This window comes from Harpia harpyja, chromosome 12, assembly GCF_026419915.1.
Source record: "Harpia harpyja isolate bHarHar1 chromosome 12, bHarHar1 primary haplotype, whole genome shotgun sequence".
NCBI classification, from domain to species: domain Eukaryota; kingdom Metazoa; phylum Chordata; class Aves; order Accipitriformes; family Accipitridae; genus Harpia; species Harpia harpyja.
The window spans coordinates 18,532,263-18,559,872 of NC_068951.1; the positions used below are offsets into that span (position 1 = coordinate 18,532,263).

The window sequence follows — 27,610 nt, forward strand, 5'->3', positions numbered from 1 at the left end:
GTACCAGAACCAAGATAACTTTGTGACTCGTAAGTCATGCTTTCATTCTGGTAGGCAGACTTTACTAATTACTTGAAAAAAACTAAGGTGATGGCAATGATTCATAAGAAAACCAGGGTCTTAATATCTGGGAAGGATTGGTGTGGGTTTTCTTTCTCAGTATTTGAATATTGTGTGAGATAAAGTAATGATGATGAATTCAAAATGCCTTTCCTATAGCAAGGCATTCAACAATCTTCCTCAAATAATTTCTTAAAAGTTATTTTTAGGGTTGATACTTTTCTGTATGGAGAAAACTGGGAGAGCAAATCACTATTGGATCACTTATATGTGAGATGAAGCAGATTTTATTTGAGGTTCTGTAGGGGGATGTTTGTATTTTTGTTGAATATTCCAAAAGAAAGAATGAAAACGCTGTCTACAGTAGCTCTGTAACACAGATAATACTGCCTACATCTGTAAATTTAAGGAATGCAGTCAGGGTTACATAAATAGGCTCGTATGCACACATGCTTTCCATCTTCTTAGGGAAGTGTAGGGAAGTGAAGGGAAAAGCGTTTTGAGGAAATCAAAACCCATAAAAGACAGACAGACATGTCGAGATAAGGACAGGGAGAGATCACTCAACCAATTACCGTCACAGGCAAAACAGACTCGACTTAGGGAAAATTAACTATTTATTGCCAATCAACCAGAGTAGAGTAATGAGAAATAAAACCAAATCTCAAAAGACTTTCCCCCCACTCCTCCCTTCTTCCTGGGCACAGCTTCACTCCCGGATTCTCTACCTAGCCCCACCAGCGGCGCAGGGGGACGGGGTCAGTTCATCACACGTTGTCTCTGCTGCTTCATCCTCTTCAGGGGCAGGACTCATCACTCTTCCCCTGCTCCAGTGTGGGGTCCCTCCCATAGGAGACAGTCCTCCACGACTTCTCCAGCGTGTGTCCCTTCCACGGGGTGCAGTCCTTCAGGAGCACACTGCTCCAGTGTGGGTCCCCTGCGGGGTCACAAGTCCTGCCAGAAAACCTGCTCCAGTGTGGGCTCCTCTCTCCACAGGGCCACAGGTTCTGCCAGGAGCCTGCTCTAGCGCAGGCTTCCCACAGGGTCACAGCCTCCTTCGGGCATCCACCTGCTCTGGCGTGGGGTCCTCCCCCGGCTGCAGGTGGATATCTGCTCCACCGTGGACCTCCATGGGCTGCAGGGGGACAGCCTGCCTCACCATGGTCTTCCCCACGGGCTGCAGGGGAATCTCTGCTCCGGCGTCTGGAACATCTCCTCCCCCTCCTTCTTCACTGACCTTGGTGTCTGCAGGGTTGTTCCTCTTAGATGTTCTCACTCCTCTCTCTGGCTGCAGTTTCTGTGCTCGCTGCAACTTTTTTCCCTTCTTAAATCTGTTATCCCAGAGGTGCTACCACTATTGCTGATGGGCTTGGCCTTGGCCAGTGACGGGTCTGTCTTGGAGCCGGCTGGCATTGGCTTTGTTGGACACAGGGGAAGCTTCTAGCAGCTTCTCACAGAAACCGCCCCTGTAACCTGCGGCTACCAAAACCTTGCCACACAAACCCAATACGTTATGACAGGAGAGGCCTTTTCATTTCACGTACTAGACACCAAATCAAATCCAAACAAAACAAAAGCAACCACCCCCCACCCCCTCAGAAACCCCTAACACATGCAAAGTAGTCTCCTCCAGAAGACTTGAGAGGCCATTCTGGTGGCTTTGCTGCAGCAGAAGTTAAAGCAACACTGAGCGCTTTTTCATGTGATCTGAGCTTATTGATAATTGTGTCCTTAAAAGGTCTTGAAAGCCCTCAACAAGAACCTCTAAACAGTAGAACCTGATTAACTTCTGTCTGTAACAGAGTATCAATAATGACAGTGCATTTTGCAGTGGTTACATGAAATGGGGAAATTTGTCTTGACATAATAACGCCCTGCCCACAAGTAAAGGTGTTTTCACAAGTTTATGAGTCATGTTAAAAAGAAAAAACATCTACCCTGTCTTACATTACAGCTACCAGTGCTTGCACTGCATTTGCTTCCATATGCAAAGTCAGACTTCCTGTTGTGCATTTTTTGCTATTACCAGAAAGTGCTCATTGGAATTAATTTATTTACAATATGAACTTAATGGAATATTTTGCACTTCTGTATTATGAAGTAACTTTTTTTGCTTTGAAACTCTGAAAGACAAGGATGTCTTGTGCATGTGAGATACAGAAGGTGTCTTATGCACTGCGTAAAATTAACATTGTCTGTATGACGTAAAAGCTGGAAGGACATCTTAGTGTGTTTAGAATAGACTTGTGTGGATATTGCATGGAAACATTATGAACCCTTGTGGTAATGGGCTGACATGGTAAAGCTACTTCTTTCCCTGTATTTAGGCAGCGAGAGCTTACTATGAGCAAACGGGTGTAGGTCCTCTCCCTGTTGTGCTGTTCAATGGAATGCCTTTTCAAAAAGATCAGCTGGATCCTGATGACCTAGAAACCGTGACAATGCACAAAATCCTGGAAACCACAAGCATCTTCCAGCGAGCTGTGTACCTGGTAGGTGCTGAGTTCAGCTGTGACTTTAGAGAGAAAACAAGATTTGGAAAAACTGACTCAAAGGTCCCTGAATATGTAATACACAAGACAACTTGCATCATTTCTTGGTTTGGTTTTTTTTTGTCATTGTTTTTTTAGTTTTGGTTTTGTGTTTTGTTTTTTTGTTTGTTGTGTTTTTTTTTTTTTTAAGTTATCTAAGGCAAATCTACATGTGAAGTAACAAATATTGCTTCTTTCTTCTTTCCTTCAGGGTGAATTATCTAATGACCAGGATGTGGTTGAGTATATCATGAACCAGCCTAATGTTGTTCCAAGAATTAACTCAAGAATCTTAATGTCTGACAGAGAGTACCTAGATCTGACAGGAATGAGTAAGGAATGCTTTTAATTGCATTAAGCCTGAAGTATCTGAGTTAAAGACTTTTGCTGTTCCAACAGAAAGCTCTAGTGGCAAAGTATTAACAGCACCCCAAGTGATGTTCTAGCCCTGGTGCTGGGGGAGATGTTATGTGCAATAGCAACATTAATGCATATGGATTTTTCAAAACGGGAATTTGTTTTGATTTTATACAAACCTTTAGGGGAATATGACTCGTGAAGTTGAGAAATTAGCAATGCTAGCAAAAGCCAAGAACAGTCATCTCGTATAAAGTAACAGCTTGTTTCTTATTTCTAACCTCCTCTGGAGCACAGATTGACAGTCATCTCTGTAATTACTTAAGATTTAGCAGAACTTTTCATGGCTAAATGTATTAACACCTAATGCAGTGACTCTGCAGTAGGACAGTATTGCAAAAACACTTGTACAACTAGGTTTTTTGAGTTGCTTGAAAAATAGCAACACAGTGGATTTTTAAATGCATACTATTTACATAAATTAACTTCAACTAATTGAGACTTGAACAATTCTTTCAACTGACTTATGCACATCAAAATGCAATGTAGTTTTTAATGTAATTTATGAGACAACAAAAATATATTCCTCAGCTTATATGTTAACAGTGGAAATGAGACATAAAAAGCAGTATCACAAGGAACAAAATGGGATGTGTCCTTAATGTTCTGGTAATAGTAGTGAGTTTTCTTTCATTTTACATGTAATAGTTGCTTTGGCACCTAGTACTTTTTCTCTTTCTCAGATAACTTTTATGTGGATGACTTTGCTCGATTTACCACATTGGATTCCAAAGACAAGACAGCTGCTGTCGCAAACAGCATGACCTACTTAACAAAGAAAGGTAACATCTGCAGTGGATTATGAACCCAAATCTAATCTTATATGTGTTTCCAAGCATACAGTACTTAACACATGCATTGAGCCTTGTTCTGGCCTGTGGGTAATGGTGCAATCTAAGTGTTACAAAGAAAGATTTTTTTTTTTTATAAGGCATGACATCCACATGGAACAAGAATGTTCCCCTCTTTAAACCCAGCCCAGCCTTCAATGAATAATGAAGTCCCACCCAACCTGCTCTTGCTTTATTGCAAATGACCACCAGAAATGCAGCAGTGTAAGCTCTGATCCTGCAGCGACACTGACTAGAAAAATACAAAAGGGGTTCTAACTCTGTCTCATAATTCAAAATTACTAAAAGTTACATGGATTCAGGAGAAAATTGTTATTGCCCATTATATAACACAACACCTAGCGTGGTCCGTGCTGTTTTTATTGCTCCAGTGCATGTACTGCTTTTTCAGTGATAGTATTGTTTTATTACAGTTATAAAGTCTCCCGTTAGTGTTAGAACTCATCGTACTTCTCAATGTAAGAAATGCATGCACAGACATAATACAGAGCTTAATCAGGCCTTTTGTATATCCGTTTCAGGTAGGTATCATAAATAAGCTGCTGTCATTTGAACCAATTCCTCTTGTTCCTGTCTGTCATCTTTACTAGGCTCTCACAAGTGTCCCCAGTACTATCTCCAGCCACTGCCACCTGCACGCACTGCCTTAAATGTTCCCATTGCTCCTTCTGTCTCGTATTTGCCCTTGGTTCATGCTCAGTCACTTAGATCTGAACAAGTTTCTTGTTTTCACTTTGTAAAGTATTAATTAAACCTACACCTCTGCAGGCTCATTTGAAAGTGTGCGCTAATTTGCAATCCCATGGCTTGACAGTTTTGGCTCACTGCCTCTTCTATCACTTAACATATTTAATAACTGATATCTGGTGACAGTAATGCTGTAGCACATTTATTTTCTAAAATAATAGGAAAGTTACATGTATTGCTGGCTCAGCAACAGTACTGAAATAGCACTGTCATGCTAGTTTTTAAAGAGGGAAGATAACAGAAATGGTTAACATCCAAGTCAATGGCATGGCAGTTTTTGCAAACGGTCTTCAGAATGATGCCTTCATGGTATGGTATGGAACTGGTAATATGTAGTATAATTAGTGCTGTAGCATGAAAATAAAGCATCAGTCTATTTGAGGGGAAGAAAAAGTCAAAGCTTATTCTAATAAAACTAGCACAAACTTGTTGCTTGTTGGACTTGAACTTCAGTGATTCAATTATGCCCAGTACAGTGCTGCAGCTTCTTGATACACATTGGGATTACTATCAAATTATTAATCTCTCTTTCCTTTCCCCCTTTCCTTTCTGCTTTTTGACCAGGAATGTCTTCCAAGGAGATCTATGGTAACTCATACTTTAGCATTTCATATGATGTTGTTCTGGGAATTTTCTCGTTCCTTTATAACATTGGCTTTAGAACCTACAGCAGGAAATGAATAAAGGTGTTTAAATGCATGTTTGCTTCAGCACTTTTTTCTCTATACAAAACTGATTTTGTGAACTAACAGCTTCAGTATGAAGAGGCGGTATGTCTGTAACCTGGTTGGAAACTGTAAGTTATATATAGGTTCCTTTATAATTTCTAAATTAAAAAGGTAGCAAACAAAACAAATGAAAAAAAAATCCAGCTTAGAAACAATGATGCATGCTGTCCCACGTGGGTTTTCTGAATGAGGTAAATGAAACCTAATATAATACCAATACTATTATTCTTGTCTTGCCAGACTTCACAGCTTAGCCTCATCCATAGCTTTCCTGTGTAATTTTACTACTTTGGAAATCTTTGCATGTGCGTATTTTTCTTCCAAATGAGGAAACACTCAAAGCTTTCCTTCCCTTCACCCTCAAATTTCTCCCACCCTTTTTTTAATTGCAGATGATTCCTTTGTTAGACCAGTTACTTTTTGGATTGTTGGTGATTTTGATAAACCTTCAGGGAGGCAATTGTTGTACGATGCAATTAAACATCAGGTAGGTAGTGTTTTCATTTGAGTGGGTTCACAGTGCTAATAAAGCAGTAGGTAGAGGTTTGAAAAACACAGGTTGCGCTTCTTCCTGTTGTATGATCTGGGGAGACTGGTTCTCTCTGCAGGGTCTCTAATTTCCAGCTTCACTCTTATCTGTAGGGGCTGGAACATCACTGACCTTGTACTAGGACAGAATCCCCTCTTGGCACTATCTAATACAATAAAGAAAAGATGTTCTTTTGAGCCCAGGGGTCTAAATTGAAGATGTCTGTGTTTTGGTTCGGAAATGAACATGAGCATTGCTCTCTGCTCAGTCTCATTTGTTCTGGGAAGATAACTGAATCAAAAATTGATAGCTTACTCCTAAATCACTGTTTTGCCAGACCTCTGAGTGGTGGCCGTGGTCCTCTATCCTTATATAGGACAGTATTATCTAGAAGATTCCTGTCACAGTGGTGCCTATATGTAAACTAAATACTGGATGTTAAATTAGTTCATTCATCCTTTTAACCTTGTGCTGTTATTTACCTAATTTGGAATCTGGTTTTCTGGTTAAGAAATACAAAGCTTTTGCTATATTGTTTATTACAATAGACTTACTCTTCTCATTTAACACACACCTGAAATGTAGAACTTTCCTAATTCATGTTTTGTTAAACACAGAAATCCAGCAATAATGTTCGAATTAGCATGATTAATAATCCTAGTGAAGATCCAAATAGCCAGAATACACTTGTCGCTAAAGCCATATGGGCAGCTCTACAGACACAAACATCAAATAATGCCAAGAACTTCATCACCAAAATGGCAAAAGAAGAAATTGCAAAGGCACTAGAGGCAGGAGCCGACATCTTAGAATTTGCCGTTGGGGTAAGCGTGTTTGTTGGCATTTACAAAGGTAGGGTACTTCGCTTTTCTTCTAATGAATTTTTTAGCGTAGTATGTTCATATGCAAAAGAGGCAGTAACAGTGGAGAGTAACACTGTTGCTTTTGCTGTTGTTTTTTTTTTTTTTTGCTCTGAAAGGTAAACTTACCTAAATATAACAGTCCATCTGAAAATAAAGAAAATCCTCATACACATCAAAGCTACATAACTTTGAAAAGTCAAAAGGAATGCAGATTCAGGGATCTATTTGAGTGAGTCAGTTGTTTCTTGGGGGGGTAAGAAAGAACTACAATCTTTTTAAAAAGCTGAGAAAAAAAATTACATTTCTCAAAATAGGCTTAAAAAAGGCAAGAATCACTTAAGAACAGAAGAATGGAACAACTGGTCTAAGTAGCAACAATTACTAGGGCTGTGGCCCTTCACATCAGAAGTTGGGATAATGTTTGAAGGTGACAGGCAAGAACTAGGTTTAAGACCACACAAAGAGAAGGGGCCTGGGGATAAATTCTAGCAAGATATAAAGATGTTCTTGAATGGAAACAAAAAAGGTGCATTTAAAAAAGGTGTGCAGGTATATACTTTTCTTCCCATTTCAATGTCAAGTATTCTTTTCTTTCAGGGTATGGATATCAATATTTTCAAGGAAGCCTTTGAATCTCCCAAGGTGGATTTTATTCTGTCCCATGCTATATATTGCAGAGACGTTCTAAAGCTGAAGAAGGGGCAGAGGGCTGTGATCAGCAATGGAAGGGTGAGATCAGTCAGCAGACAGTAAAAGAGATACTCCACATGTAGGAAAGCAGCAGACCTTGAGCAGTAGAGTCTAGGGATCATACACAAGAGTCTCAGCCTTCTTTTAGGACCGCTTCCAGTTTGATTTATTCAGACCTGCATGACCTTTTCTTTGTACTGTGTGCAGTTAGTTGTTGGTGTTTTGTACAAATTCAGATCTCTCAATAACAGAGTTGCTTTCATGTTAGCAGTGAATTGAGTCCAGGGGTGGAAAGGGGTGATAAATTTGAAAGACCGTGCTGCTTCAGTTCACTGGGCAAAATGCTGCTGGATCTGGCCCTGACGAAGGTGCCTTGGTCTCCTCCACCAGCTCTTTTCACTATAGCCACTTAAATAAGGCAAATGATGTTACAATAGTATTTCACTGCAAATAATGAAGCCAGCTGTGTACAGCATTAAGTTTTCTTTTGTCATCTGCTTCCCAGTTAGGAAAAAACCCCACAAGGTCCAGTGGTTACTGTATACTTTAATGGGTTAAAAATTTGAAGTGATGAGTTGTGGTATTTTATTTTTCTCATTAGCAAAATAGCAAGAATTGTCTAGGTAGCTTTTAGGCTTCTGAAGGCTAGAGGAGTGAGATTTGCTGGAGTCTTCCTGGACTACTGGAATTGGCCTGGTATTCTGCTGCCCCTTCAAGATGTAATATTGCATGTATAATTTAATATGCCTGACTTTTGCAAACCAAGCACTCAGTGAAAATTGTAAGCATGCATTTTATGCCTTAGTCTGAGAGTCTTGGCTCTAAATAGCTAGATTTATCTGTTAAACTCTGCTGCCATTGACATTAATACCAGGCTGAACAGTTGACACCCACCAAGACTGGGCTGGAGTATTTATTTAATACATCTTTGAATTTTGTTTCAGTGTAGCCTTTACCTAATAATGTTGATCCTGCTTTTTTTGTAGATTATTGGCCCATTAGAAGACAGTGAGATGTTCAATCAGGATGATTTTCATCTCCTTGAGAATATCATACTAAAGACATCAGGACAGAAAATCAAATCTCAGATTCAGCAGCTGGGATTCGAAGAAGATCTGTAAGTAAACATGAAGAGGTTTAAAAAAAAGCAGTGGTACTCTGATAATGTGACTTTCTGCAACCTGGAGAAAGCTTTATCAAGTACACTCTGGATAGGTGCTATAAACAAACATGCATGTGTTTGTATGGTCAAGGCTCAGCTGTTTAGAGGGGCAAGTGAGAAAGGAAAAAGCTGTAAATTATCTTTATTGGGTTTTAAGTGCTTTAGTGGCTTTTTAGTAGTTCACAATCTCCTGGAGGCATGGAGCTATAACTGTATCCCTCAGGAGGCAGTTCTGAGAGTACTGGCAACCCCTACTATGGTACTGTGCTCAGAGTTCATGGTTCTTGATTTGTTATCTATACCTAGTAGCAGCCTGCCATGGCTGGTCTGTTACCTCGTAACGCAAGTTGGAGGAGTCGTGTTGGCTGGAGCCTTACTGACAAGCAGCAAGAAACTGGGCAAGTGCTCAAGTCTGTCAGAATTTACTGTAGAACCGTTCAAGTGAACATGAAACAGTAAATGTATAGGTACTCACTGAGATAGTCCCTAAATCACAGCAGCATGGGCAGCAACAGCCTGCTGTGTTATCTGAGGAGTTCAGGAAGTGGTTTCTTGGATTGGGGGCAGGGAGGGATATACAGGTGGACTGAAAAAATAAAAAGGACTGGCTAAATTCATTCCTGTGTTCAGCTAGATGAAGTTTCATTCAAGGTGTAGTTGACTCTGGTTGGTGACAGCTTTTTACTAACAGAGATGTCTGTATGCAGAGAAGAGTTGTTTGCTCCTGTGGGATGTGTTACAAAGTGGTATAAATTGCTGCACATTATTACATTTGTTCTTGAAAATGCTTTCTGCACCTTTCTGCTCCTCTAAATGGAAGAGAAGCCTAACTTTTCATTAATACTAAGGCCTTCAGACTTGTTGTGGGTTTTCCCCCAGCGAAATCTTACCTGACATGCTGTTTTAAACCATTTACCTCCAATATGTCAGGGTTTCATAACTCATATGTAGGATTATTGCGGTATTGATTTAAAAGCAGAAAGAAGGGAAGAAAATGAGACACTGGAGTATGCTTTCTGTTTGCAGTTCAGTTAAGTGCTGCTCAGCCTATCAATATAAAAATTATTCTAGTAATATATTTCATTGTCAATGCTATGGAATCATGTAAACTGCTTTTAACTTTTTAAAGAGAATCAATAGGAAAAGATGTAGAGATAAGAAAGTGAAAATCATAGTTCTAGGTAATTATTGCAAAAAGCATAGAAGTGAGCTAATCAACAGAAGTCATATTCAGGTTCAAAAGAACTGAAGTCCATAGGCATGTGTTTGTGTGTTGGAGCTCATAGCTAAGAAGATATTTTCTCCCATATTTAGCATTACATTTTTCTGTGTGAGGTCTTTTGTGCAGAAATCTTGTGTGATTCTGAATCGTAGGAGGACAGGTTTTAACAGCATTCCAAACACTTTTGCATTCATTGCTGTGTTGGGAATCAAAAGAGAAATAAGGGTGATAGAGTGGAGGAAGAGGGCATAGTTTGAACATAGGCTAGTTTTGGACAGAGCAGTCATTTTTTCATTTGAATGCTGCCAGTTTTTTGAAAGCTTTTGAAATTATCTGCTGCATTGGAAAACGCTGTAGAACTTGGCAGACTTCACCAGGCTTGTGGTTTTGGTATGAACAATTTAAACAGCTGTCACTATAAATCTACGAGACTTACTTAATTCAGGAAAAGCTGACAGACCTTTAAGTTACAATATTGCTTCTTGGCAAAGCTATGATGTACAAATCAATTTTCACTGAACTTTCAAGAGGTTTTACATTTTCAAGATTAAATATATTCTTAAAACAATAGACTGAAAGTTTATGGGAATAATAAAAAGGAAGAATTTGTCAGAAGTAATTATCTTTTAATGATAGGAGCCCTCTCTCTCAAAAGTTTCTCCATATACAGGTTTGCTTCCTAGTTCTTAGAGTTGCAGTGTAAAATGGGAAGACTGCTGTGAAACGAGGGTTTGATCTGAATGGCTTACAGGTCTAAGAGAGGTTGGTGAAGTTCAGGAATGCAGTGCCTGTAGCATGGTTAACCCCTAAATACCAGCTGTTCTGTATTTGTTAGAGTTAAACCCTTTGGTACTCTCAGTAATAAGACTGCAACCTGATTAAATTAATGGCAGATTAACCCTTAAATATGTTTAATTCTTCAGAGCTTGTGTAGAGAGGTAAAAGTGTTAAGTTTGTGTATGTGAATTCAGTTTGTCTTCTCTTTTGTTGCTAACTGGCAGAAATGTGGTAAGTACATGCATTTTCTAAGTATCTAAACTTTTTTTTTCCTTTTCAGTGCAAGTGACTTGGTAATGAAAGTGGATGCTCTTCTTTCTGCTCAACCAAAAGGAGAGGCAAGGATTGAGTATCATTTTTTTGAAGAACGATACAGGTACAGGATTGCTGGCATTTGCTGAGCAATAAGCTTTTCCTTGTCTTTTAATGTTCCCATTGTTTTATGTTGCATTTAACTTGAAGTAAAAAAATAAATAATCCAAGTAGCAATAGGAGAGTCCCCAACAATTTTCAGGGCACAGTGAGATTCCAGCAATTACTTTTATCTGTCTACCTACCTCTATACACATATATGTATGTATGTATTTTTTTCTCTATCTAGTTTCAGAAGGTGCATAGCATTTAGGAAGTAATTAGGAAGAATGAGATGGATAGTGTTCTTCCTATGTTTCTCCACATTTGATACTTTAAAATTGTTTTTTCTTCTGTTTAGTGCAGTTAAACTGAGACCAAAAGAGGGGGAGACATACTTTGATGTTGTGGCTATTGTTGATCCTGTCACCAGAGATGCTCAAAGACTTGCTCCGCTACTTTTGGTACGTATGCAATGTTGTAATGCATTTTATGGCAGTTTCAAAAAGTTGTCTCAGTTCTGTAATTTTGGAGTGTTTGTTTTCCTCCTTGACTGAGTGGTGACCAATGGCCTTCTACTAGTGTGTCTGAGTTGCACAATATATTTATTGGGGGAAAACCTAATTACACTATACTACACACTAACAAGATCATGCTTAGATATTGTCTAGATAGCTTTTAGTTTCACCATTCTAACAGTTTAGTTTCCAATGACTGTTCTTGAGGAAGAAAGTCTCTGCATCCCAAAAAGAATGCCTGCAATGTGAGGGAGCAGGTAACTGTTCTTCTTAAAACCACCAATTAAAAGGTGAGTGTTGTAAAGCAAATGAGAAGGGAGGATTTGAGAATGAGCAGGTAACATGCCTCCTTGAGGTCCTGTCTATAAAAACAGTGGTCAGCTTTCCTAGTTAGCATTTTAAGGGATGTCTTTTTCTCATTACTTTAGGTTTTGAACCAATTGATAAATATGAACCTAAGAGTGTTTATGAACTGCCAGTCCAAACTTTCTGACATGCCACTGAAAAGGTAAGCAATACCATGGCAGGGTTAAAAAAGAGAGAGAGAGAAGAAAACCTGTTGGAATGTGCAAGCACAGAAACACGGTCAAATGTCCTTCAGGAAGTCTCAGTAACTGCTTTGAGCTTGTGTATATAATAGCATGATTTCCCACAGATAATCTAGGAATTTGTGGATAGCATCCGGTAATTGTGCTGGTTTACAAGTTGGGTGGTTTTTATTCACTCACTCACTCTCTCAGACACAGACAGACAGACACAGACTCTCTTAACTAACTTACTGACCTTAATGGTTGAGTCTCACACATTCTGTTTGGTCCTTCAGGATGAGAACTCTGACCTGTTCTAAGGTCAACACAACCTGGGTTGCTTTGGGAAAGCCTTGGAGACATTGGAGGTCTGGGAAAGCCAATGCTGTCAGCAAGTTCAATGAGAGTGAAATATTTGCAAAGTTTGGCAGAAGTATGTTCTAACATTTTCTTTCTGAAATTTCAGCTTTTATCGCTATGTTTTGGAGCCGGAGATTTCTTTCACAGCAGATAATAACTTTGCTCCAGGACCAATTGCTAAGTTTTTGGATATGCCCCAGTCTCCACTGTTTACTTTGAACCTAAATACTCCTGAGAGCTGGATGGTGGAATCTGTCAGAACCCCATATGATCTGGATAATATTTACTTAGAGGAGGTAAGAGAAATCAACGTGTTTCTATTACTGCATTTAAATAGTGTTGTTTTTCCAGGTCTTATTTTTGTAATGGGAAAGAAATGTAGAATTTTAAAATGCTAATAAACATACAACTGTGGATATTAACACCTTTTACATTTGCAGACCCCTAAACATTTTCTAGGAGGGATGCAGGTAAACCTAAGCTCACTGACAGTAAGATTGCTGTTCTCAATTACTCATGGACACCTGAACCACAGGTTGAAAAATACTGTAGGCTTGAAGCAGATTCTACAGATGCCTTGAGTGTGTAAATATAACATTTCAGAGTGTCCTGAGCTAGAAACAAAGAAACTCTTTGTTGGTCATTAAATAACTTTTTCAATTTATTAGTCTTTCAGATTAGAGCACCCTACAGCTAATGGCACAACTAAAAATAAGATTGTTATTTTTTAAACGTCTTTTTAGAAATTTTGAAGTGAGATCTGAGTGCTATTCCACTAAGTAAATTCTACTAACTTTCCCTTGCTCCAGGAAGCCACCAAGCTGGTTTTAGCTACCTGTTTGTTTTTACAGCTTTTGTTACTCTTGTGGCCCACAAAAGGATATGCAGTATCAATAAAGCAGTAAAACCGGTGCAGCAGAAATCCACTCAATTGCAGTAGGTTTAGGAGCTGACTGCTGCTAGAACAGGCCTTGAATTAGACTATTGGAATATTGATCTGGGTAGTGCTGCCCCACATACATAGGGATAAAATAAGGAGGAAAGAAAAATCCAAGGGGCTAGAGTTTAGTAGAAAAAGGACATTAAAACTGACAGAAGAATATCTGTATGTAGAAGTTGACAATTCTCATTAATCTTTAATGGAATGGATAATTCAGTACTATTTATTAACCTCTTGTTGTTAGCAGTTAACTACTAGTTTTCATAAGATCTAGAAATAGTAGGCTAGTAAGCGGTTACAAAATGCACTACACTAACATGTTATGATAAGCACTAAACCCACATATATTAAAAGTCAGAAAACCCACGTGTGATGCAAAGTAGAAAATTTTGGACTTCAGGGTGCAATGTTAAGTAATAAACATTAAATGAGGCAGTCAAACAGTGTTTTCCCTTGAAATAATCCATTACTTAGTTGGACTTGAAGAACTGCAGGTATATATTAAACCCAATGATTTTCTATGTATAATCCAGCATATACAAAAGATGCCAGACGGACAGCTCTGGTGGCTGCAGTCCTCTATTTATCTGCAGAATGGGTATGGCATGGGGAGTGCGAGGACAAGCTTCCCTACTGATATGCCCCAACCCTGACCTGGAGGAACCACCTCTAGGGCTGAGAGGGAAGTTCGGGCTCCAAAACCAGCCAGCACCACACCTTGTCTGCTGAGAGAGGCCACAGCAGCCCCCAGTTGCGCGGATGACTCCTGCAGTACGGAAACCCATTGGCTGCGTGTCTGATGAGATTGTCAAACCCTTTACAAATAGGCCTCTTGTGGTCATTACAAATGTGGGTTACTTTCTCACCGAACGTTATATTATTAGCCTCCTCTTACTTTTGCATCTCTGATATTGTTTGGGAATATGATGCTGTATAGTGGTAGAGTCTGATATTGCTAATCCTGTACTAGTTATTGTCCTAGTTTCAGCTGGGATAGTTAACTGTCTTCCTATTAGCTGGCACGGTGCTATGTTTTGAGTTCAGTGTGTGAAGAATGTTGATAACACTGATGTTTTCAGTTGTTGCTAAGTAGTGTTTAGACTAATGTCAAGGATTTTTCAGCTTCTCATGCCCAGCCAGTGAGAAAGCTGGAGGGGCACAAGAAGTTGGCACAGGACACAGCCAGGGCACCTGACCCAAAGTGGCCAACAGGGTATTCCATACCATGTGACATCACATCCAGTATAGGAACTGGGAAGTGGGGGCAGGCTCGGGGACTAGCTGGGTGTCGGTCGGCAGGTGGTGAGCAACTGCACTGCGCATCATTTGTACATTCCAATCCTTTCATTATTGCTGTTGTCATTTTATTAGTGTTATCATTATCATTATTAGTTTCTTTTTTTCTGTTCTATTAAACCGTTCTTATCTCACGGGTTTTGCTTCTTTTCCTGATTTTCTCCCCCATCCCACTGGGTGGGGGGGGAATGAGTGAGCGGCTGTGTGGTGCTTAGTTGCTGGCTAGGGTTAAACCACGACAGTTATTCAGAAATCAAGGAAATTGGGTGGTGGTTGTTGTGTGGTTTGTTTTTTTATTTGCTTTGTTTTGTTTGGCTTTAGGGTTTTTTTGCTTTTCATCTCTTAACCTAACTGTAAAGCCATAAATGAACCACTAAATGGCTGATACTACTACACATTTCAAGCCTCCGATTCCCATGCCGCTCTTTAGATTAATTGAAATCCTGACAGAAGGGGATTAAATGCTTCAGGCATTCTAAGTACCATCCTGAGCCTCCAAATAAATAGTAGCTTTACTTTTGCAGGTGCACAATTTCCAATTCCTAATATGCAGTCTGTTAGCGCTGTAGAAATTAAACTGTCATTTTGGATGTGCAATGAGAGAAGATGCTTTGTGAGATTAGACTAATATTTTGCTTATGTAGTGTCCTCAGGCTAGATCCGAATTTAGCCTGGAAGGGACCCAAGTTTTGGGGGGTTTGCGGTTATTGTTGGTTTTTTTTTTTTTCTTTTCTTTTTTTTTCTTGGCACTCTTGTTCCGTGTAGAAAAAAGGAATTGGTATTTCTGGCAGTACCCTAGCACACTGTAAGAGTAATGCAAAGCAAAATGAAATGTTTATTTTGGATGATAAATATTCAATGAGACTAGCTTTAAACAGATTTAGATTCAAAGTTCTGGAACCCATCATATACTTTTTATGAGATGCCAGACCGATCACTTACTTGATTACATTCTCCAGTCAATGTTAAAAAGAGTAATAATTGTAAATTAGGGCAACAGTCCTCCCCTTTTCTTATCCTAGCATCTTACCAGTTGGGATTCAAATCTTGGTCAGGGCCACTCTTAACAATATGTGTGTGAAGTTTGTCACTCGAAGGAGCTGAGCTCTTTGAGGCTTTCTAGGTTGTTTAATAAAATTACTCTGGTAAAATTAAGTGTTGTTTAATTACTATGGCTATTTTAGAGAGTAACTGAATCACTAAAAATTTGCACTTTAGAGCTAGTGCTGAATTCAGCAGTATCATCTCCTTACAGGTGGATAATGTTGTAGCTGCAGAATATGAACTGGAGTATCTGCTTCTGGAAGGACACTGCTATGATATTACTACTGGACAGCCACCTCGGGGACTCCAATTTACACTGGGAACTTCAACCAGTCCTGTCATCGTTGATACCATTGTTATGGCCAACTTGGTAAGCATTCAATTGAAATTGGCAACAAATAACTGGTCCTCCAGTCAGCACAATCACTTGCATAAACCATTGAGTATTTTCTAGTATGTGGGTTATGGATATGTGGCGTTAACTTACACTCCACAGTTGCTTGCAAATACATTAGAACCACATCATTCCTAACATTGATGTCTGAAGCCTTGCAGTGTACTTATTTGTCTCTTACCTTTTCAAGATGTACTCCTTCAGCTTGCTGAAAAGGGTCTTCTGGAATATCTTAAAATGATGCCAATAGTCTTAAGCAACCTCTTTCCAGGGAAGGTCAGACAGTTCTGTTTTTTTTTTTCTAGCCAGGGTACTCTTTAGTGCATCCACTCTGGTACTGTAAGCCTCAGGTGGACAGTTGTCTTGTTTTAGGACCCCTTTATTCAGGAGATCTATGGAACAAATGGAGAGAGTCAGCAAGAATAGTCAACATTCTAGAAAATAAAGGAAGTGACAAAGAATGGGAATTGCTTAATTTAGTTGAGTAAAGGTGACAGAAATCCAGAAATTGTTCCCTGCAGCTGCCTTTATAAGGTAGTTGCATAAGGGATCAGTCTGTTTTCATGAAATTATGGCAAGGGAAGTTAGCTGCTGGAATATTTTCTTGATATATAACGTTAGTGAAAAACTGGAGTAAATTGCTTTTTGTGGGTTTTTTGGAATCTTTAAATGTGTTAAAGAAAAAGCAAGGAAAAAATATTCACTAGTGCTAAATATTTATTTTAAAATTCTTACCCCCACTTTCTATTTGTCTGCACCTTTTCTTAGCCAAATTATATCCTATAATGATGTAATATTTCTTATTATAGAAAGGAAGATGACCTTTATTTTATGTGTGACCTTTATTTTATGTGTGTTTATGTTAGGGAGTAAAGCTTAATGTCTTGGAGGTATCTTTTTTTCTAATTAGTTAAACTAAAGTGTATGTACCACGGTGTACAATGCTGTATCTAGGAATCCTCTTCCTCAACTCATTGTCTATAACTGTGAAGGGGTATGAAGAGACCAGCAACATGCCCAGTGTTGGGTTTTTTTGTTTGGTGGGGTTTTTGGGGTTTTTTGTTTGTTTGTTTTTTAAAGCAGAGTGGTTCATATACAGAATTGCATGCATTTGGGGTCACAGTACAAAACTGGATGGGACCCTGAGGCATCACTAGAAATGTTTGTATCTTCTATAGGTGTAATAATCTAAAACACAGAAGAAAATACTCGGATCTGGAACCTGAAACGTCAACAAGACTTGTATACAATATTTGAATTTCACATTGTAATTTTTTTAAGTTCTGTAGAAGAGGTATCTTGTAACATATAAATTATGTTACTATTTCCTGCTGTAGATGAAATACCAGTCTGTAGAGCTTCAGAATTTATTTAGTTTTTGTTTTGTAGGCAGACCTTTTGTGCACTGCTGTGTAGTTATCAACTAGTGTTTTGAAATTCACCCACTCCTTCATGAAGGCAAGCTTTTGCAGAAAAGAACTTCAGGATTGCACTGTTCCCATCAGGACACCCTGAAGACTTTCTCTCATCTAACAAATAATGCTAGACCTTTTCATACTCGTGTCTCTTATGGAAAAAACAACAATTTTGAATGGAACTTCTGTGTTTTTTCTCCTGTTCTCTGGGGTTTCAGGCCTTAAGGTTATGTTAATCAGCTGGCTTACAAATAACTATTTTCAGATATAAAACAGTGGGTCAAAATACATGACTTAAACTTGGGTTTTTACATTTGCATTTTCTGGAAACTGACAAATATTCTTTTTGCTTTACAGGGTTACTTCCAGTTAAAAGCCAACCCTGGTGCATGGACTCTAAGACTAAGAAAGGGCAGATCTGAGGATATCTACAGAATCTACAGGTAGGACAGCATTAGAAATACTTTAATCTTTTTCTTGTGAAATTTTTGAACTAGGTAGGCTTTCTAATATGTGAATTGAACAGCAGTTACATTTCGTACTGAAAATAAGTTGTGAGATGAAATAAATTCATTCATTTAAAAAAAACCCAGTAAGTGTGTGTTCAGATATGTGTATTTGTTACTTTGTCGCATGTCTCAAACCTCTTTTACAGCACTAAGGCTTAATACCATGTAAAAAAAAGTGTAGAAGAAATAAAGAACATGTGTCCGCTTTGTAGTAAAGGTCATCATTTTATTGTATTTTCAGCCATGATGGCACAGACTCTCCACCTGAAGCTAGCGAAGTTATTGTTGTTCTCAACAACTTCAAGAGCAAAATTATTAAAGTGAAGGTGAGTTTAAAAACTAGAGTTGCTCTTAAAAAAGACCATTTGACCAGTAGTAGGGAGCAAACTTTGATTAAGGCCTGATGATCCCTTCCTACAAGCATACATTTGAGGCAATTTGCACAAAGTTCACATCACAGTATCAATAATAGAGAAAATTATCTGTAGACTTGGTTTTGGTTTTTTTGACACAGGAGAGAATAACATGTAACTGCTGTTCCTTTTGTACGCCCATGAGAAACAATTATGTTTACATTTTACTGACTCAGTTGTGCTTGTGACTTCAGAAAAAACCAGTCAGTTTTGTATGTCCTATATAAGTCTAGTAATAAACATTCAGTGTATCCATTGAGCCAGTATTTTATCTGTTACAGATAAATTTTACTCATCTGGCAATACATTTTCTGTCAATCTGATGCGGAGTACGTGAGAATACATTTTAAAAAAAAAAAAAGGTAAATTAGTAATCTGTCTCTTAGGGTTGCCTATCAGATAACGATAAGCTGAAAAGTTTAAGGAGGACAGCTGATAGATAAGTGATGGTTATATCACATCCGGTTCACACTTCCTCACATGATTTACTTGTGCTAGAGTAATTCTGGGATGTTCTTCTGATTCGCTGCCTTGTCTGTGTATCTGCTATGGACACTCAGTGGCCAATAATACCTCTTAGAAACAGGAAGTGGTGGAGGTGATGTGTTGCATTTGCGGGGGGGTGGGGGGGTGGGTTGTATGGTTTCTTTGAGGGTTTTTCTTTGCCAGTCTCCATTGTCAAGGATGGTCACTAAACACCTCTTAGCAAAGCATATTAACCATCTAGACTAGCATGCCTTTGGTGTCCAAAAACAGCTTTGGAATCTGTTCTGAAAATGTCACTTTGCTCCTGCTCCTGAGCTGTTTCTCCAGACAGCTCCGGTTATCTGTCAGCTCACTGGACATAATTCAAACGGATACAAACAGAGCCAGTGTCAAAATAACACTCCACAGCTGTTTGCCCAATATGTGGTTCCACTCACTAAAGCAATGTTATGCTTTACAGGTTCAGAAAAAACTAGATATGATGAATGAGGATCTACTAAGTGATGGTACCAGTGAGAATGAATCTGGATTTTGGGAATCTCTCAAATGGTAAAACTAATTCAATAATAACCTGCAAGTCTCTTGAAAATGGAAAACTATTTGATGATACAGCTAGGTCTGTGATATTCCATAGCTATCTATTAAGACTGCTTGAATTTAGGGCTATCTTTCATAGGACCCCTCTGTTTCTGGAGAACTGGGCTACTGCTTTGCACCTGCTTACCTTCCCTTACCCCCACTGCTGCTTGGGAGCCTGAAAACATTGTTCATTTCCAGGAGCTGCATCTCAGCCAGAAATCTTTCAATTGAATAGGTGTTCATATATAAGCTATTGGGTCTTCCATGTCTGTGTCTGCAGCACTCTGCCTTGTGGGGGATACCCTGACCAGTGTGTGTGGGACATGACACCAAACCCCACAGCTGTACTATGTTAAACCAACACTGCAGCAATTTATAATCTATTGCACTCTTTCCTATACAGCTGGCCCTTACTGTCTTGTCCTTTATATAAACACATTTGTCCTTTCAGGGGATTCACAGGAGGACAAAAGAATGAAGATGTGAAACAGGATAAAGACGATGTACTAAATATATTCTCTGTGGCTTCAGGACACCTATATGAAAGATTCCTACGGTTAGTTCAGAATTTATAATCTGGGGGTCTCAAAATGGTAATGTGCCCTGCTTTCCACAAGGAAAAAAGGTTAGAATTTGCAAGAATATATTAAAAACGTTTTTCAGTAGCTCAGGAGTCCTCTAGATTTTGCATCTACTGTATTATAGGAACTTTTGTCTGCATAACATTCATATGTTCAAAACAGACTTAGTTTAATAGATGGTATGTTGATGTCCTAAATTTTCTCACTACAATATAACCAAATACAAATGTATTGTTAACAAATTACAGCATAAGTCGCAGTTGCTTTGGAAAAGAATCTGAACTGTTCTTAAAGGACTGTGAAAGCCAACAGGTTGTATATTCTTCGACTAGTTAAAATATATAGATTTTTGGGGGTTTAGTAATTTCATAGATAAAACTAAGCAATTTGCAGTAGGCTGAAGCTACCTACTTTTTCTTCATGTGTGAAGATCAGTTACCTGACACAACTGCAGTTAGTCTAATAATGTAGAACAGCAATTTGTAACCTGTTACGCAGCTGATCTCTAGTGAGTGGCAGTTGTTCCTGTAAATGCTTTATTTTTTTTCTTTTGATAGCATAATGATGTTGTCTGTGCTGAAACATACTAAGACGCCTTTAAAGTTTTGGTTTCTGAAGAACTACTTATCACCTACATTCAAGGTTTGTTACTAATTAGAAATTTATTCTATGGTGGGGAAAAGGTTGCAACTTGTACATCATACTGTTGTGTAAACATATGTACAGTTCCCTGTCTGTATATCTTCTATTTTGACAAAGCATCAAGTTGGTATAAGCTGGTGGTTCTGCCTAGAAAACTTTGAGAAATAACAGACAGGTTGACAGTGGACTCATGCTGAAGGTAAATATTTAAGAGAACAGCACATACTAGGAAAATCGTACTTGAAAGAATCTGAACTTTTTTTTTTGTGACTTGCATGATAAAGGTGTAGATTTTAAGATGCAATTCAGGGCTATAAATTTATATCTAATACATCAAGGTTGAAGGATTATAGGAAAAAAACTACCAGAGAAGCAATGCCTATGACTAGGTATGGAGAGAGCTTCATAAGAGGAGACTTTAAAACCATGTTTCAGACATGACTAGAGTTACAGGAGCGGTGCATGGTAAAGAGTGACATGGGCCCTAGATAAGTGTACCTGGAAATACTTATCAATTATATGTGATTGTAGTGGTTTAACCCCAGCCAGCAACTAAGCACCATGGAGCCACTCACTCATTCCCCACCCCCCCAGTGGGATGGGGGAGAGAATTGGAAAAAAAAAAATTAAAACTTGCGGGTTGAGATAAGAATGGTTTAATACAACAGAAAAGAAGAAACTAATAACGATAATAATAACAATAATAAAATGACAATAATAATAATTAAAAAAGGATTGGAATATACAAGTGATGCACAATGCAGTTGCTCACCACCCGCCGACCGATGCCCAGTTAGTTCCTGAGCCGTGATTTCCCCCAGGCCAGCTCCCTCCAGTTTATATATTGGGCATGACATCACGTGGTAAGGAATGTCCCTTTGGCCAGTTTGGGTCAGCTGCCCTGGCTGTTTTCCATCCCAACTTCTTGTGCCCCTCCAGCCTTCTCACTGGCTGGGCAGGAGAAGCTGAAAAATCCTTGACTTTAGTCTAAACATTACTTAGCAACAACTGAAAACATCTGTCTTATGAACGTTCTTCTCATACTGAACTCAAAACATAGCACTATACCAGCTACTAGGATGACAATTAACTCTCTCCCAGCTGAAACCAGGACGGTGATACATCATAAACCAGCAAGATTCAAAACAGAACCCAGAGGTAAATGGATGTCAAAATCTTCAGGAATTTGCAACTTTTAACATTTAATATTAGGAAGTAGCATTTCTTAGAGAATCTTGCCCTTTCAGCATGAGCATGAGGGGAGATAATTGGCTGTGTCCCCATTGCTGCAAACATGGGTTATGCTATGACTCTGCTGTTGTCAGGCATTGCTTGGGGTGGTGCAACAATATGCTTTCCCCCTCCCTTCCTAATGGCTGTGTTGTACCAGCATCCCTTGGCTAAACCTGTACTCTCACAGTGTCAGAGAAAGCCTTGCAGATGAGAATGTCAACTGATTTGACAGTGGGCCAAGTTGTTCTAGTAAAAAACTTCTCCCAATTATTTCCTGTCATTTTATTATTCCCATTTACACTGCTTTGTACAGCCTTAAATAATAATTCTCCCATCTGCAAAATTTTATGATTTGAGTAATGCATTCTTTTAAACTGATCTGTGGATCACTATAAAATGGCTCATAAGTAATTGTGTGGGGAAAAATGCCAAAATATTTAGTTGTCTTATGATAGTTGGCTTTACAGTTTTTACTGATAGTTCAGTTTGGGGTTATGTCTTTGAAGTAACAATGAAACTGTAGTTATTCTTTGCAGTATTTCACTTTCTAATGTCCTATGCCTGATTATAGGACTGAAGTCTATCTCTTATAATGCACTTTTTGTTTTCCTGCAGAGGAACAAAGAACTGAGATAAGCTACTTTTTTCCCCTTTCCCTCTGCAGGAGTTCATCCCATACATGGCAGAGAAGTATAATTTCCAGTATGAGCTTGTCCAGTATAAATGGCCACGCTGGCTTCATCAGCAAACAGAGAAACAGCGTATCATCTGGGGTTACAAGATCCTCTTTCTAGATGTGCTTTTCCCATTAGCTGTTGATAAAATACTGTTTGTGGATGCCGATCAGGTAACACAGAGGTTGGAACTACTTGATCTTTTCCCTTTTTCTTTTTTTCTTTTCTCTAAGAATAGTATGTTCTTGAATACAATTTCTGTATTACTGGAAAGGTTGCAAGTTTGAGCTCTTTGCAGGCATGACTGAAGGCTGATTCTGTAACGGTAGCATGCTTCAGTGAGTGCTGTTTTTTCTGCCTGTTCCCACAAAGATTGGTTTTGTTAGCCTGTCTTTTACTTTTGTCTGGTTCCTCGTTCACTCACTGTGATTCCAGCTAGTTTGCCAAATAGATTCTTGTTTCACCCTTCCATTTTTCCAGTTCTGTTTTCCCAGCCTGCAGATCACTTACCACATACAGTATTTTCCTAAGTCACCAAACATCCTGCCCTCCCACCTCCCTCCTTTTAACTTGGCCAGATCTGATTGGCTTTCAGAGGAGCGAGAAGGCAAATCCCTTGTGCATGAAGCCATGTCCTGCTGCAAAGCAAACAGTGTCTCTAAGGCTTTGTATGTGCTTACTGCCTGCACGATTTGAAAGTACAGGATATATATGCAGTGAGAACTGCCAAAAATACTCCTTCAAAAACACATATGAAAATGAGAAGTACAGATTATCAACACGTAAATATAAAACGCTTTAGGTGTTTTAGCATATGTACAGTATGATCCCATGTCAGTTAAAACCATTACAACTTATGCTGAAGTATCACCTAGGATAAATTTCCAGCTACGATGTTCTCATTTTAGACAGTTTTTGCTCTGTTTATAAAAGAGATAATAATGCATTTTTTTTTCCCCACCAGAGTGGTATTTTTAGAGTAGTATTACTGCCACAACATCTGTGTCAAAAAGACATTAAAAAGCCTTCATCCCTGAAGGGTTTGTAAACTTTTAAGAGGAAAGGATACAAAGGATCACAGTAGAGTTCCTATATAGTGAGAATTCTTGCTGCTTATTAAGCAACTATTTGGCACTTCAGCTGTCAAACAAAACCCATCAGATTATTTTAAGCTCTATTTTAGTTGCTCCAGTTCTAAGGGCAGGGGAGACAACATCTTCTGTGCTGTGTTTTTGTACTACATATACATAATGCAAAAGACTGCAGAGTATTACAGGTAATTCTTCATTTAACTGTTTGCTCAGTTTGAATTAAACCCTGACCAGCATTTCAAAATAACCCATGGCAGGCTTGTACAAATAAAAATGAAATGTCCTTTTCCTTCAGATTGTGCGCACTGATCTAAAGGAATTAAGAGATTTCAATCTAGATGGTGCTCCTTACGGATATACTCCGTTCTGTGACAGTCGAAGAGAAATGGATGGCTACAGGTTCTGGAAATCAGGATACTGGGCAAGTCATTTAGCTGGAAGAAAATACCACATCAGGTACTGAAGAATTAATTTTTTTCAAAATAGAGGGGGAAAGATTTCACTACTACCTAGAATTAACACAAAACTAGCTGAGGTATACAGCGCTGCAGTGAACCACTTTTTGCTTGCTGTTGCCTCTTTAAGGTTCCATTGCTCATGGTCCATTTGAAGCACTAGGGACACTGAAGTTACTTTCAGTATGCTACAACTTTTACAGATGAAGAACTGAAGGGTTAAAAGAACTGAAGTGTTAACTAACCAGACATCTTCATTTGTTAATAACATTGGAAGGGACTGCATGACAGCAAAGCTAAGATAGATTTGTTGACAAATGTTTTTCATATGTGCTATGACCTTGTTAGAACTGCTTTCCTGCCTTGTATTAGATAATTTGATGTACTGCCACCAAGAAATTGTTTTAGCATATTCTATCTTGGGGTCTATTGGGAATGCAGTAAGTTACCCATTAATCAAATGTCATTACTAATTGTGTCATCTCCATGTAGTGCTCTGTATGTTGTGGATCTGAAGAAGTTCAGAAAGATAGCAGCTGGAGATCGACTCCGAGGACAATATCAGGGTCTTAGTCAGGATCCGAACAGTCTGTCCAATCTTGATCAGGTGCGTTTTTATTGTGTTTGCTTTGTTTTGTCTTACTGGGGTATGATGGCAGGCGGGACCTCTCCTTTCCTGGCCAAACTTCAATCACAGCCAGATGCCAATGGCAGTCCTGTTACACCTTGCCTTCAAATGAGGCAGGTGTTGATAGCATCAAATATAACTGGCGGGTGGAAACAACACCTTTGCCTTAAATGTCTTAAGACTATCAAATTTTCCAGTATACTCCAAGACAAATACATAACACAAGTGGGTACTTGTTTCTTGAGCTGTACAGCTCTGAGTGCTTTACTGTGCACTGACTTAACATGGAAATAAGGCTTGTACTGTGGCAGGTGGAAAAAATAACACAATGGTTTTAATCAATTAAGAATAGTCTTCCAAACCGGTCCAGTACAGATTTGATACTGGATTCATATTACTGCTTTAATACTGTTTGTTAAATAACAAATTTTCAACAAAATAAGATTAACAGTTGTTGTATGCAGGTTTTTTTCCAAAGGACTTCGTTTGGAATGGAACGAAAGGTTGATTCATCACTTCTTATTTGCACTGGAAAAAACCCTCTTTACAAAAACTAACTTCTCAATACTATCTGCTTGGGGGCCCTTGTTCCTCCAACCCTGCACCCTGTGGAAACTGCTGCTAACTGTTATTCTTCACAACAGGATTTGCCTAACAACATGATCCACCAGGTGCCAATTAAATCGCTCCCACAGGAGTGGCTGTGGTGTGAAACATGGTGTGATGATTCCTCAAAGAAGAGAGCAAAAACCATTGATCTGGTAAGTGCGGTATAGCTCCCTCATTCTCATGTCACAATAAAATACAGTGACCAATTTTAGAGGCACTTCCCTACCGCAGATCTAGGCACCTCATGCTGTATTGTTACTTAAATGTTTTCAGCACCTCAGTTTTTTCCTTTAGCTTCTATGTTTCTCTTACCTGGTGCAGTGGTGGTGTTATGAATTTGGAAATTACTCTAGCTAAAATACAGGCATGTGCTGTTCACCAACAGACTAATTCCACCAGGGGGAAGCATACCGCTATTCAGTAAATAAACCTTTTTTTATGCATTAAGTGTCTGAACAGTTGTATGTTTTGTTTGCAGTGTAATAACCCAATGACCAAAGAGCCCAAGCTGCAAGCAGCAATGCGTATAGTTCCAGAATGGCAGGACTATGATCAAGAAATCAAACTGCTCCAAAGTCTTTTCCAGAAAGAAAAAGAAACAGGAATACCAGCTAAGATGCCAGGACAACACACACATGGTAATCTTTCTATTTCCCTACTCCTGTGACTTTCTTCCTACCTGTTTGGGCTGGGGTTAAGTTGTATACTTTTCACTGTAAGCCTGCACCATGCAAAGAATTCCATAGAGGATCTGTTAAATAATCTGTCTATTTTAGTGGGACAGAAAGGCCTTGCGGAGTGAGGCTGGTGTAACTTAATCTGATTCTGAAACTTAGAGAACAGAGAGCTATACCGCACACTTTTTCCAGTTCTGTTGAAGACCCTTACTGTTCCTGCAATTTTATGAGCTTGGCTTTACCTTTAACCCTTAATTAAAGCCCCGCTATACACAATGGGTATGAATTGTTCTGCAGTCACTGGGAACCTTGCAAAGAATAAGTCTTTGGGGTTTATATACTAATTTTCAAAGCAATCTGCCAGTTGAGGCAGCTGGAACTATAATGGAGTGCTCATTTTTCTCTCCTCTTCTACAGATCCAGCAGCACATGTGGAATTATGATCCATGGAGAAAAATTCAAGTTAGACTGTTTCAAAGACAATTTTTATATTGAAAGCTAGTTTTTTCTGGTATGTCTGCAAAACTGCTGAATAATTGAATGGGATGATGTATGCATTTTTATTACTTGCCTTTGGGTTAATTTCTGCATATGAAATAGGATCTGGATTGCTGGAATTAGCATTACTGGTTTTTTGCACCTGTGGTGGAGATGAAAGACCCCATGATGGAATTTAGCATTTCAGAAACAAAACTTCAAAATCCACTGGAAAAGCCACAGCCTGTTCCTTCAGCTGTTGCTACCTCCACCACTGATGAAGATCCTGTTAGCCTCAGATCTAACTTGAGAGCCTGGAAATCGCAGACCCATTGAGCCATTGGCTAGAACGTAAGTCCTAACCTCAACTGATGGAGATAATTTTTCCAGGTAACATTAAAAGGCTCAGAATCATGCCTTGAATTTGGGATACTGTTTTATCTGCAGGTTTTCAAATGGTCAGAAATGCTTCTCAGATTCAGTATGCCCTTGATTTTGTAACAACTCCAGCATTACTTAGATTTTCTATTTCCTGTCATTTATTGCCCAACTTTTGAAGGTTTGGTTTAACGTAAAGCTACCCTAGTCTATTTAAATGTCCATCCAAATACAAATGCCGAAGCTTACAAAGTGAGCAGAACATTGAATTTGACAGCTCAGTTCATCCTAGCCCATCTGACTTGAATCAAAGTGCCCTCTTTCCTTCCTGCTCAAAGTTTAAATCAGTCTGCAAAACTGGTAGGGCCTTACTATTGCTGTGGTTCACTGATTCATGAATGTTTTTTGTTTATGAAAAACTCTGTGGAAGCTTGGAAGTTTTTCATCATGTAAATTTCATTAACTTTTATTTTTCTTCAAATGGAGATGTTGTCACATCAATAAAAACTTTGGAGTTCTTGGGTCTTAAGCTTTAGTCCACACTCAGTCCTTTGATCATCCTTTTTTCTTGCACACATTACAGTCCTAATTTGATTTTGGGATTTCTGAGTATTTCACCCACATGACAAGAAAACATTTTCCTGCAAGGATTAATTACCCTGGGCTAGTTTTATCATTCATATTCATGTCTTAATTTTTAAAGATGATACTGCCATATTTCTGTGTTATGAACATACCAGTTAAAAAAAAAAATCC

The 27,610-nt window shown here is 38.8% G+C and overlaps 1 protein-coding gene across 3 annotated transcripts in view; it reads left to right on the plus strand.

Moving 5' to 3' along the window:
- UGGT1 (UDP-glucose glycoprotein glucosyltransferase 1) overlaps positions 1–27,383 on the plus strand; it is a 48,863-nt gene extending 21,480 nt beyond the window's left edge. For 2 of the 3 annotated variants that reach the window (XM_052803954.1, XM_052803957.1), the window contains 24 exons: positions 2,388–2,552; positions 2,803–2,923; positions 3,692–3,790; positions 5,171–5,194; positions 5,727–5,821; positions 6,481–6,687; positions 7,324–7,455; positions 8,403–8,533; positions 10,858–10,953; positions 11,290–11,392; positions 11,875–11,954; positions 12,440–12,629; positions 15,825–15,983; positions 17,780–17,865; positions 18,173–18,257; positions 19,291–19,379; positions 19,861–19,965; positions 20,548–20,632; positions 22,530–22,712; positions 23,926–24,086; positions 24,578–24,692; positions 25,358–25,474; positions 25,801–25,960; positions 26,417–27,383. In XM_052803954.1, coding sequence (XP_052659914.1) covers positions 2,388–2,552; positions 2,803–2,923; positions 3,692–3,790; positions 5,171–5,194; positions 5,727–5,821; positions 6,481–6,687; positions 7,324–7,455; positions 8,403–8,533; positions 10,858–10,953; positions 11,290–11,392; positions 11,875–11,954; positions 12,440–12,629; positions 15,825–15,983; positions 17,780–17,865; positions 18,173–18,257; positions 19,291–19,379; positions 19,861–19,965; positions 20,548–20,632; positions 22,530–22,712; positions 23,926–24,086; positions 24,578–24,692; positions 25,358–25,474; positions 25,801–25,960; positions 26,417–26,442 — 2,814 coding nt within the window. In that variant the 3' untranslated portion in view covers positions 26,443–27,383. The remainder of the gene's footprint in view (positions 1–2,387; positions 2,553–2,802; positions 2,924–3,691; positions 3,791–5,170; positions 5,195–5,726; positions 5,822–6,480; positions 6,688–7,323; positions 7,456–8,402; positions 8,534–10,857; positions 10,954–11,289; positions 11,393–11,874; positions 11,955–12,439; positions 12,630–15,824; positions 15,984–17,779; positions 17,866–18,172; positions 18,258–19,290; positions 19,380–19,860; positions 19,966–20,547; positions 20,633–22,529; positions 22,713–23,925; positions 24,087–24,577; positions 24,693–25,357; positions 25,475–25,800; positions 25,961–26,416) is intronic. The other variant, XM_052803956.1, reaches the window with a different exon arrangement.
- The last annotated feature ends 227 nt before the right edge of the window (positions 27,384–27,610 follow it).